The following is a 12,660-nucleotide window of genomic DNA, read 5'->3' as shown; positions in this document are numbered from 1 at the left end:
AACTCTGTCATGTTGTTTAGGTACTTTTAAATCTCTGGGTTTTTATTAGACCACTTTTTAGTTCCAGTGCACAGACCTAAGCCTACTGTGGTGCCCTGAACTTGCACAGAGAATAGCACCATGCACACCACCTGTGAGTGATCCACTTGAGTGAGCCGTGTGCTCCAGGGGCTGCAGACAGGTCCTGTAGGTAGGAGCCTCTGCAAGAGCACCAGGTCACTGCCCGTGCCACTGCAACAGATGGGCCTCTTGGGAGCTTTGGGACAACAAAAGATCGTCTCGTGTTATACCTGAGGAGCCATGGTGTTGCTCCAGTTCCTTTGTAGAAGTTCAGCTATGGAACAGTCCCATCCCAGTGCCTTCTTATAAAATCCCAAACCCCACGTCCACATGGGAAGCTGGCTGTACCGCTGGCAGCATGAGAATCACGGCAGCTCACAAAGCTGTGTGCACACGGCCTCCAGCTGCAGCAGCCTGGGCTCAGCACAGCATTTGCTGCTTTACACAGCTCCTCATCTGTGTTTTTACACTGTTTATAACCCCTGATGGGTGCAAATAAGTAAATCTCAGAAACTGCTTGGTTAGAACGTGTCACAGGAGAATGAGGCATTGGCAGATCTATGCAGGAACAGTCTGTAACCGTGGAGAGAAATTTGGAGAAAGATTTGGGATGACTGTAAGGTCTTGGAACTCATTGTTGAGTTGTATTGAGCTGTATCTTAACAGCTGAGGTCTTGCAGTATCTTTCTTAATGGACATGCTCTGTTCTGCTGCAGTGGTGCTTCATACTGAATTTTTTCTCTGCAAAGAAATGAAAGCATAGATAGCAAAAAATTAAGATGGTAGAGAACAGATCTGGTGGCTCATGCATCACACTGAGGCTCTAAGTGTTTCTGGTTCTAATCAACCTGCCTAGTGACCATGTTTCTCTGTGCCTCAGTTTTCCCATGGGCACAGTGCAGGTAATAACAGTGACTGGACATGTATGGAGATGTGAATTGTAAGCATGTTGGGGGGGAATGGATTTCTTGCCTTGTCCAAGCATATCTGTATGGTTTTTTACTAACACTGTATTTCTAAATAGAATTTAAAGATTGAATGGTTACATATGAATGTCTGATCAGCTCTTCAAACCTTGCAAGAGTTAAGTCAAAAAGTTATCTCTAACTTGTTTCTGATGTGGTACTACCACCTTTTTATCATAGTGCACTCCTATCACCTGTCAAGCACTAACTAACCTTTTATCAACCAAGCTTGTCCTTTGTAATCACAAATACTAAAAGATCCCCAAAAGGCAGCACTAAAATATTTAAGATGTCACTGAAAGAAAGGCCTTCATCAGTGGATCACTAACATGTGTAATGGTGTGTGACCATCAAGAGCCAGTCAATAGCAAGGCTAAACTCTTAGATAGGTAAGGTTTGGATGCTGCTGTGTGATAGGGGAGTGGGTAGTATCTGCTGGGATATGCTTGTCTGATCACCTCAGCTGAGCTCACCACTGTGACTATAGAAGGACTCGGTACACGACCTGGAACTCGGTCACTCCTGGAGCCCTGTGTGTGTAGGGTGACAGTATGCCGAGGGGTTTGTGAGCGCGAGTCTCGGCCACGGTGAGCAAGATGGGGGCTTGTACGCGTCCGCGGATGAGGCAGCCTCAGAGTCCGTCACCGCCGTGTGGTGTGCCCGGGGTAGGGATAGGCGGTGTGACCGGGCCGCATGTATGTCCCGCCCGCGGTGCTGGAGGGATGCTCCATCCCGGGATGTCCCGTCCCGGGGAGCTCCATCCCGGGATGTCCCGTCCCGGAGAGCTCCATCCCGGGATGTCCCGTCCCGGAGAGCTCCATCCCGGGATGTCCCGTCCCGGAGAGCTCCATCCCGGGATGCCCCGTCCTGGAGAGCTCCATCCCGGGATGCCCCGTCCCGGTGTGCTCCATCCCGGGATGTCCTGTCCCGGTGTGCTCCGTGCCGGGCTCCCCCATCCCGGCACCGCGGCCATGTGCCCCCGACCAGTTCCAACGGCGGCCCCGTCCCCCTGCTTTGGCCACGCCCCCTACCGCAGCCAATGGGCGGGCGGGATGTGCGCCCCGCCCACGCTCGCGCCCCCCGCCCCTATATTAACGGCCATTGCGGCGCCCCCTCAGCGCCGCTTCCCGCCTCCTTCGCCCGGCATCGCCTCCCGCTCGCGCCGCTCCCGCCATGACCGATGCGGCCGTGTCCTTCGCCAAGGATTTCCTTGCCGGCGGGGTGGCGGCCGCCATCTCCAAGACCGCCGTCGCCCCCATCGAGAGGGTCAAGCTACTGCTGCAGGTGAGCGCCGGCGGCCGGGGCCGTCCCGAGGTCGTCGTAAGGAGAGGGGGGGCGGCAGCGGTGGGCCGGGGGCTCGCGGGGGAGCGGCGCTGACAGTAGCATCTCGGCCCCTGCAGGTGCAGCACGCCAGCAAGCAGATCTCCGCCGAGAAGCAGTACAAGGGCATCATCGACTGCGTGGTGCGCATCCCGCGGGAGCAGGGCATCCTCTCCTTCTGGCGCGGCAACCTGGCCAATGTGATCCGGTACTTCCCCACCCAGGCCCTCAACTTCGCCTTCAAGGATAAGTACAAGGAGATCTTCCTGGGCGGCGTGGACAAGCGAACCCAATTCTGGCGGTACTTCGCCGGTAACCTGGCATCCGGGGGTGCCGCCGGCGCGACCTCCCTCTGCTTCGTCTACCCCCTTGACTTTGCCCGAACCCGCCTGGCAGCAGATGTGGGTAAAGCCGGGGCCGACCGGGAGTTCAGTGGTCTGGGTGACTGCCTGGTCAAAATCTTCCGCTCAGATGGCCTTAGGGGCCTGTACCAGGGCTTCGGTGTCTCTGTCCAGGGCATCATCATCTACAGAGCCTCCTACTTTGGTATCTACGACACCGCGAAGGGTAGGTTGGCCAAAAGGGCACTAAAAGGGAGATGCTGGGCTGCAGCAGGCCTGTAGTGCATTTCGATAGTGCTGGTGGCTTACCTGCTGTTCTCATCAAAGCCTCTCTCCTGCAGGCATGCTTCCAGACCCAAAGAACACCCACATTGTTGTCAGCTGGATGATTGCTCAGACCGTCACTGCTGTCGCTGGTTTGGCCTCCTACCCTTTTGATACAGTTCGTCGTCGCATGATGATGCAGTCTGGCCGTAAAGGAGGTAAGTTTCTACCTCACTTTATAAGAGTTATTGGGTATCCCTGAATCAATAGCTGGTGGTGGAGCTGAAGTGAAGGCAGAGTGGCTTGGCTTTCATCAGCCTGTGTAGATATCCTCATCTCTTGTAAGCAGGGGTGTAGAGGGGGCTGTGGAAGCAGGTGACAGAAAGGGGCACAAATGGGTTGGCCTGTGTAGCACACCTGTAAGGTGGCATGCACAAGTCAGGTATATGCCAGTAGGTAGGACTTCCCAAGAATGTTGCAAGCCAGTGTCTCTGGGATAGGAAAAAACAGCCTGCATAGCAGGCACAGCCTGGCCAACTGTGCAATAGCTTTTGAGCTGGAAGTGTTGGTGTCAAAGCAAGGAGTTGCTGCCTTCTGCTTGAACTGGTCCTTCCAGTGTCACCCAGGGACAATACAGCAGCAGCACCGTCTCTCCTGGGCAGTCTTCTCCTCTGAGGTGTGAGTATTGGAGAAAGTCAGCCGAGAAATGGGATGCACTTGAGGTTATAAAGCTAGTAGATACATGAGGTTGTTTCTGACCTGGGTGTTGGGGGTCGTGGGCATCCAGTTCCTAAAGCTGTCTGTCTCCTGCAGCTGACATAATGTACTCCGGCACTCTTGACTGCTGGCGGAAGATTGCCCGGGATGAGGGCTCCAAGGCCTTTTTCAAAGGTGCATGGTCAAATGTACTCCGAGGAATGGGTGGTGCTTTTGTCTTAGTCCTGTATGATGAAATCAAGAAGTATACATAAGTTGTTCCCTGTTGTGAACTGGCATGTTGTTCTGTGTAGTCTGTGACTGTTCATGGACTTGTTTGAAAACCATCTAGTTACTAAACAGTGGCAGCTGATGTTTATACAGGTTGGCATGGGGCAGGGGTGACTGCCTGCCCTGTCTTTATCAAACTGTTCCCCCTGATGGGACTCATGATGGTTTCTATTTCAGTCACTTCTGCTTAAAGAGTACAGAGAAATAAAAATCTGAAACCGATTTTCCTCATCTCATGTTTGTTCTTACAGCAGTTGAAGTATGAGGGGGTTGGGGATCTCAGCAGTTGTAGAGAAGGAGGAAGATGAACCACCTCCATCCTGCAGCCTTGGTACCTGCTAGGTACTGGCAGGTAGACACAGTGCAGGCTGCCAAGGAAGCCAGGTAGTGTTTCCTCCAGTGGTGTAGGCTGGAATGGGGCCTGGCAGTTCTGAAGGACTCACCCAGCTGACCTCCCTAAGACTCCACTAACCAGAGATGATGGACTGAGTGTGTGCCACAGTCCTTCCTCTGACCTGTCTGCTCCTTGAAGCTTGTGAAACCTGATTTTGACTGTGCCAAGTGCCTAAACTGTCTGTAAACCACAACACTCCCTATGGCACTGAATGCCTGGGAGGCTGGAAGAATGTCTAAGGGAGCGTTTGCTGCTCCCTGGATGAGCAGAGCCTGGCATCATGTTCTGTGCCTCAGAAACTGAGCTGCCTACTTGGGCATGTAGGTAGCCAGAGGACACAAGTGCAGTTAATTGCTGCTGTTCTGTAGCTTCCCTGGCTAGCCTTGCTCTCGCAGAACATGCTGTGCTGTGGGGATACAGGAGCTGAGCAGAGCCAACTTCTGTATCAGCTGCTTGCTTGCTAGGCAGAGAGGTGCATTCCCAGGCTCATTCCTTACCCTGGAACTTAAGGTTCAGAATTCCAGGGGAGGAGGAAAATTCCTTTATGCTGCTGGGACAGTTTGGGGAAAACTGCAAGATGGAGCAATGTTTGTGGTGTGGCTTTTACTAGATATCTCTGTAGGTCTGTGAGTCACCCCAATGGAGCTGCCTGGTTTCTGCCCGGGGATCTGGAATGGTGAGTGGATGCTCTCCTGGTCTTCTGCCCTTCAGATCAGTGAGTCTTCTCACTTCCCCCATGCCCTTGGTCCTTTCTGGCTGCCCAGGCCTGCTCAAAACAGTCGATTTCCAATCACTAAAACCAATCTCATTCACTGCCCAAGGCAGCTAAACAAGACCTTGTGTTGCAGAGGGCGAGAATTGTTTTTATTGCTGGAATCTAAGCAGGGCAGCCAGGCATGAGAGCACAGCACCTTCCTGCTGCAGGTGGTGTTGGCTTGCCAGGGTCCCTGTGAATGAGCACATGCCTTCCTGATGGGAGACAGTTGTGTGCCTCACAGTTGAGCCAACTGTCCTTGCTGATGATTTTCAACTGCCCCTGGGCTGCTGCATTGTGATCCCCCATTGCCTGCTGTGGAAATGAAACGGGCTGTAAAGGTCAGATGTGAAGCAATGCCACAAGCAGTGGGCAGTGCTGGGGGCACAGGCAGCAGCTTGGCAGGGGACTGTGCTATGGGGCAGCTTTACCAGGGAGCCCTCTCCTATTGTACAAGTGTCAGCTTATTAATTAAGGGCTCTCAGCCTCCTGATGCTAAGCTCACCTGGATTTCAAGGGCTGTTCTGAAATGCTGCTGGTTGCTGAGCATGGGGCATCCTTTCCTGTCCTTTCCTCCACGGGGGATGCACCGCCAGGCCATTGGCACAATAAGGTAAGTGCATAATTTCTTCCTGTACACAGTGGGTGACTGAAGCACTGAGCTAGGCTGTTGTGCCAGGCTGCAAAGGATTTAGGGGGATCCCTAAGTCCTGAAGACCTACAGATTGTGCACTGGACTTGGGGTGCTAGGCTGGCACTGAGTGAAATGAGTTTTAGGTACCTGCCCTATTGACTGCTTTGGGGATTCAGGAAACAAAAATGTGTTTCACAGCTCTTTTTAGCTCTGGCAGGTGGGAGATGCAGGGCAGAGCCCACAAAGGGTTTTTCCTGCACTCCACTGTTGGGTAGCACAGGCTGGTAGGCCTTCTGGGGTTTTAACCTTCCCCCTCCTGGCAGCTTTATCTGGGGAGCAGGCTGGGGGGTTCAGCCACTGCTGTTCCCTGCCACAGGAGTACATTGTACAGGGATTAAGGGCTTTGTTCTTGTGGGGAAACTGAGGCATGAGAAAGGAACTGCCCCAAGAATGGCATGGATAGGGATAGATTTTCCTTTTAAAGGGAAGGGCTGAACATCATCCACATCATAATTTCCTCCACAGGAGCTGTGTCCAGCCTAGTGTATCAGCTCCTTTCCTGGGGAGAAGGGATGGATGAAAGCCTGTAGTGCTGCTTTTTTCTCAGCCCCTCGCCCAGCCGCCATAAATCCAAGCTTAGGAGGTGTTGACGCAGCTGCGCAGGGGATCGTGTGACACGCTTGTCTGTGGCTGGGGCAGGTGGCAACTGGTGCAGGACGATTTAAATGGCTCAGTGTGCACCAGCCTGCCTCAACTGGGCTGTGCGTGGCTCTGTGCTGAGTCTTGCAGTAGAGAGCATCCCACCCCAAGGTCTTGTAAAAGACCAGCAGAGTGCCAGCTCATCCACTCCATGGTCCCCTTCAGCAATCGCTGGGTCACTCCAGGCTGGGTCTCTGGGCTTTGGATGGAGACAGGAGTGCCCCTGCCTCTATGTCTTTGTCACCCTTGGCAGGGTGACAGATGTTCCAGTATCTTTCATGCGCTGTCTCCATGACTGGCAGCGTCTGGTGCAGAGGGGCAGGGTAAAATCAATTGTTCTCAGTGGGGATTGTTCCTGCCAGTGCCCAGCCATGCAGGGTGGCCCCATCAGCTGCCCAAAGCACATGCATGGTGGATTGTGCTGTGGGGCCGGAGCTGAGCTCACATGCCTGCAGGGACACAGCCCCAGTTCTGTGCAGCCTGGAGCCATAACGAGCTGCTGGGGGGTAGTGGTTTTGGGAATGAGTCCTCAGGACCTGCCAAGACTCCACACCAAGACTGGCAGCATCAGGGAGGTTCTGGGAGGTGTCATCCCACCAGTGGTTTGCTGGTTGTCGCTTTCTGATCCGGCTGGGATTGATGGGAGTTGCAGGCATGAAGATGGAGATTTTCTGGCTGACAACAAAGGAGAGACTGGCCGCTGGTGCCTTGAAATCTACCCCAAACCCCACTATGCTGTGGCCAGCAAGGTTCATAAAGATTTCTCAGCAGAAAGTTACAAGGCTTCTATTCCATCCTTGGAGCCCAGCCCTCGAGCCTTTTAAAAAAGCCCATAATTTTGTATTTTTAAAATGCCTGGATGTGGCAAAGCCCCATGGGCTCTTTAGGATAGCCCCAGCAAAAGCTGAGACTACTTTGATTCAGGCTGATCAGTTACTGCTGCTCCCAAGATGATCACTTTGTCATACACATTATGTGTATTTATCCATCTGCATTTATCAATCCAACAGTCTAGGGAGTCAGAGCGAGCCATCTGCACATCAGTCAGTGAGTAGAATAGCACAAACATACCACAGCACAAGGAGAGCTGTAAGGATTGCCCAGAAACTTCCCCTCAGGAAGGACTCCATGCTGCTCCCTAGGCACAGCTGGGATTAACAGGGAGGAGGTTGGATTCGGTGTTACCACTGCTCTTGAGTGTTTACAAATTGTGTGGAGGTTTTGTACAGGTTATGGGAAACCATGCAGCATTGTTACATCCAGAGATGTTCTGACATGGTAAATCAGACTCGGATTTTGTGAAGGTGCTTGGAAACTGGTCTGGACTAAATCCTGAAATACAATAAGGTAAGTCAGGCCATGTGTGCCATTATTTTTAGAAGCCATTCCCTCCTTCACTTTTATTTCATATTTTTTGATACCTCTGCATCTGGACAAGTTCTTACATACAATATTGTGCTCAGTTAAACAAATAAATCTATCACTTACCTGTTATCTACAAATCTATAAAAACAAATGTTGACTCTTACAGTAACATGAAATTGGACTTTTCTTTGGTGTGAACTCTGCTACAGATTGCCCATTTGCTACCAGGGTATGGGAAACCCTGCAGAACAGCTGGTTTTATCTATTATAATAGGACATTTCATCAACTGTTTGAACGTGGTGACCCTGGTTCCTGTTGCTACAGCCAGTTAATATATTTTGATTCATTTAGATCTAGAAATGAAAACGCCAATTTGACTTTCACTGTTGTGAACTAGCTCCAGCTGAAGTAAGAAATACGTAATAACGTATTGGATCAGATTTTCTGTGTTGGAGTTGTTTCAGCCATGGACTGCATAACTAGAGTATATCAAAAGCACCTCAGAAGAAACAAGGTACTCCTCTTTCTGACCGGGTCCATACACAAGTCCTGAGCCAAACTAGGCAGATTTCCAAACATGACAAACACTGAACATGGTTTGGCTTTCCAGAAGCCTGTGCTGCCTCAAGGCTCCAGGTGGCAGCTGGGGAAGTTGATGGCAGTGGGTAACAGCTACTTTGGACAATTGATAAACTGGGGCACTCACTGGATTCTCTTTGTGCCTCACCAAACTGCAAAGACGGTCCTATACATACCTGGCAGCCCCTTCACAGCCCATCCTCAGTTGACGCCTTTTGTCAGTCCCAGCATTAACCCTGACAATCAATCACACCACCCCCAAGTTAGCTTGTTGTTCTGGTGTCACTTGAAGCAAGATCACACTTCATCCTTGGATAACTGGAGACTCAACATCTGCATCCCAGCACTTCTCACATAGTTCAAAACCTATTTTCAGATGTCAAAGTCTTTTACTCTTGCTTGGGGAAAAAAATCTGAACTTTTATAGAGCGACCTGCCATTACCCCAAGCCTGGGGAACCCTGAGGCCCTTGCCTGGCTGGACTGTGCTGCCACACTGGGAAAGGGGTTTGTCCACCCATGCACATCTCCTGCCCTTCCCAAGTACCGCACACCACCAAGGGCCTCTGGTCACGGGCTTCAGGAAATATGCTTCAGATTAGCAGGTGATGAGCAGGGAACAAGATCCACAATTATAAATTATAGGAAGTTTTCCATAAAAGCTGTGGCACATGGAAGCATCTTGTTCATTGCTTGCATTTTATGATGCATTTACTTGGTAGATTAAGACCATCTCAGGAGAGGTATTCTAGTTCAAATCTGTAACATGGTATTTAATTCAACGTAGAGCAACAAAGATATGGGCTATGCAGCTTGCATGCTACATCATCCAAGAGCCACAAAGTACTGTTACCCAAACAACGTACTTTAAAAACTGATGTGTAATGCTGTCTATCCAAGTCCTTAGTGGTCAGTACATTCAAATCAGTTTTTCCTTCACATTTCACAACTCCAAATGCTGAAACTGTTTTGCCCAATGAGCTAGTTCAGATGGTAATCATATTCTTTAATGATCACTGGCTGTGTCAATAACTTCCAACCATGTATTTGAACTCATTAGTAGTTTTTATTTACAGTAGTTTAAACAGGCTTGGATTTTATGTTCTTGTATGCGTCTGTTATGACAGTGTAATTCCGTACAACTGCCTTGTGATGTTCAGCAGGAGCTGAGAGTGCAGTGCTGCAGCCCAGTCTGTGCTGACTGCCTCTGGGAGGTCAGGGTGAACAGCAGCACCATGCCCAAGCCGGGCATTCCAGTCGTTCCAGACTCTATTGGAATGGCATGGCTCAGGCTGCTGCACCTTTTGGACACATTCAAAATAACAAAATGAACAACAGGCACAGAAATTCTTTTGTAAGGATTTCTTTTTTGTACAGTTACCTGTCATTCTCATGTATTCAAAGAAACACACTTGAAAACTACAAAATAAAAAGACAGGTATCTAAAGGTGAAGTTGGGAAGGCACCCAGCAAAGATTTCCTTGAAAGTAAATATTCTGCCTGGACAGCCTGCTCATAACACTGGGTCCGCAGAAAACTGCAGTTTGAGCAAAGTCTCCAGTACCACTGGAGTTAAAACTGACACCCAGAGCGATACAGAGAGGTTCTCATCCTCCAAGCTGGCTGCAGCACAGTGCAACTCTTGAACATTGTCACTTCTGCTTTGTTGACAGAACTGCAATAGCTCTTGGTAGTTTTCTCCTGTCTCCGAATACCCAGCAGATACACAGCATTTCATTTGAACTGGTTATCAATCAGGGTTCCCTTCATCTTGGCCTTCTTGGCTTCCAACTCAGCCTGAATAGGAAAATCAAGGCAGAATTAAATAATGTCTGGATTATTTTCCCTTCAGTGCTCCAGTTAAGTTTGCTCTTCTTGTCTGACGAATGCAAACTCTTCAGTTCCAAAACCAGGAGCAAGAGTAGCTCAAGTGCTTTGCTGACATACAAAATGAGGACCATCTTAAAAATTGTAAAAACCCCAAGACCAGCTGCCCAAGAGACAATTTCGTACTTTCTATCCTCGGGTGGAAGCTGCACATTTCCTCCCCCTTTCCATCTACTACCCTTCTGTCACCAGAGGTAAGATCAGTTGTGACGTTCTTGACATTTATTCTTTGTGTGCCCCTTGCAGTAGCAGCTGAACTTCAGATCCTCCTCAAGAGCCTTGCTGTGCCCTCACGGCAATGACCTGCTCTGCCAAGCAGGCATGAGAGCCCAGGCTGGCAAAGCCATGGCCAGATTTCTCTTTCCCTTGTTCCTCATCCAACAGGTCACAGAAAGCCTCCCTGCAAGCACTCTGCTGGCTGCTCTTCAGTTAGCTCTCCAGGCAACAGCATGCAATTTAAAGTTCAGGGGGACTAGAGGAACATGTCTATAAAACTTGTAAAGGAAATCTCATCCTCACAAAGCTGCAAGCTGCCTGTGACTATACCAGAACCTCTCCATACCTGCAGTCTGATCTGCAAGATAGCTTTTGTGTACAATGCCAACACATCTCAGAGCTTTGTGTTCAGCACCAAAGAAAAACTCACCAACTCTTGTAGCCTTTTCTTGCTCATGCCTTTGCGTTCCAGCTGCTTCTCAATCACTTTTGCATTCTGTGCATACGAGTCTGCAATCTCCCTCTGAAATACACACATCACTTTGCAACAGCAAACCCCAGAGTAAGATCTCATCCAAACAGTAAGACCATTGCTGGCCCTGTCCACCTCAGATGTGGCTGCCACTAAGGGCATCCAAAACTCACCGCTTCAATCTCTTCCTCCTCTTCATCAATTGTGGAGACTGTGACAGAACTGAACTTGCCCATGTCTTTGGTCCGTTTGGTCATCATCACCTGGGTGAAAAACAAGAATATTTTCTTAAACCGTGGCCAACAACTGTGCCAGTAGGGATTACTTCCTTCTTCCAAAGCTTTTAAGACTTCTTATGCAAGCCATCTGCGAGTGTGGCAAGGGGGAATTATGCTCAGTGATTTCTGGGCTTAGAGGTGTCATTACCAGAAGCAAGCTCACTTGTAGATGAGCACTAGATGAGCCAGACTTTGAGAATCACTGTGCAGACTACCGACCTGACCTACTTACAACTGGGAACATTTTGTTAACTGAGCCTAAATATCAGGCACAGTCTAGATTTTAGAGTTTATTTTGCTCTCCTTTAGTGTGAGGACTCCAAGCTGCAGTGACCTCTGTCAAGGAAAACTTAAAGGAGACATGGACAAGACACCAAATTGAGTTATTGTTCAGAGGTCCTTTCTTTTTTGTTTTCTCTCCCCTCTGCCCTCCCCATTAAGTTAATTTATACACGACACCTTTAGAAAAGCAAAGATAATCTTCTTTTCTAAAGCAAATCACCTTTTTAGGAGGTTCTTGTTTCTGAGTATATATGTTGGTTTTTACTTTTTCAAGTTGTCTTCTTTTTAATCAATACATGGTATTAGTTCTTAGAGCTTTCTATGGCAAAAATAAAAAAGTTTAATTCTCAAGATGGGTGTTGTATATTTCTTTTTGATGGCAAGTCAGTTTATATAGTCTAACATGTTTGTAGCTTCCTTTTCCAGGTCTTTGGGAGGAGCAGGGAACCCACTGTGGTGGGGAACAGGGAGAGGTATTTTTATTTGGTTTTGTTTGTTTCTTTTGATGCTGCCTAATTGGTTTTGTTGAACACTTTAAAGCAAATTAGCTCAGCAGCTCCAAAGTGTTGTAAGCTGAATGCTGCACTAGATGGGATAGATGGGAACTCTCAGGACAGGCAGAGCTCCTGTGGAACAGTCTGAGCTACTGCTGGCATTGCAAATTATCTCAGAGTAAGAAAAAACTTAACCTAGTGACCAGTAAAACGTACATAGTGACCAGTGCAGTGCTTTCAGCTCACTCATGGTTTGGGCTCTTCTTACCCAGCTGCTGACTGGTTATGATTTGTAAGAGTTCCATTGTTGGTGACCTGGGGCCAACAGGAAACAATCACATCCTTTGTGTAGACTTCTTATTACATGTAAGGAATGCAATTTAATAAGTAACATATCAAATTATGTTCTAGATGCCTTTATCTCCTTGGCATAGGGCTACTACCTCGCTCTGCTGACATCAAGGGGCAGCTGACATAATCAGGACAAAAGTAGACCCAAAGTAAGCAAAGGAGAAACCGAGACTCCGAGACTGGTTGGATTATTCAGATCTGTGTTAAGTGAAAAATCAGCAGTAATAACTTTACAGGGCTTGAGGTCAGAGCAGCGTGTTATGTGGGTAAAACTGCAGAACTATCAAGTGCGGGGGCATGAACACCTTCAAAAACAGA

The 12,660-nt window shown here is 49.1% G+C and overlaps 2 protein-coding genes across 2 annotated transcripts; one reads left to right on the top strand and one right to left on the bottom strand.

Moving 5' to 3' along the window:
- The first annotated feature begins 102 nt into the window (after positions 1-102).
- SLC25A5 (solute carrier family 25 member 5) lies at positions 103-4,159 on the top strand. Its single transcript, XM_040089493.2, has 4 exons — positions 103-2,309; positions 2,426-2,912; positions 3,028-3,168; positions 3,764-4,159. The coding sequence occupies exons 1-4, from the start codon at positions 2,199-2,201 to the stop codon at positions 3,919-3,921; spliced, it is 897 nt and encodes a 298-aa protein (XP_039945427.1). The 5' UTR covers positions 103-2,198; the 3' UTR covers positions 3,922-4,159.
- Positions 4,160-9,408: 5,249 nt separating this feature from the next.
- Positions 9,409-12,209, bottom strand: STEEP1 (STING1 ER exit protein 1). The gene is made up of 5 exons (XM_040091041.1): positions 12,187-12,209; positions 11,718-11,778; positions 11,111-11,200; positions 10,896-10,988; positions 9,409-10,159 (listed from the first exon to the last, which is right to left on the bottom strand). Exons 1-5 carry the CDS (start codon positions 12,207-12,209, stop codon positions 10,097-10,099), a joined length of 330 nt encoding a protein of 109 aa, XP_039946975.1. The 3' UTR covers positions 9,409-10,096.
- Positions 12,210-12,660: the final 451 nt, after the last annotated feature.

Source organism: Hirundo rustica, chromosome Z (assembly GCF_015227805.2).
Source record: "Hirundo rustica isolate bHirRus1 chromosome Z, bHirRus1.pri.v3, whole genome shotgun sequence".
Lineage (NCBI taxonomy): Eukaryota > Metazoa > Chordata > Aves > Passeriformes > Hirundinidae > Hirundo > Hirundo rustica.
Note: the sequence above shows the minus strand (reverse complement) of the source record. Positions and strands in the feature narration are given on the sequence as shown.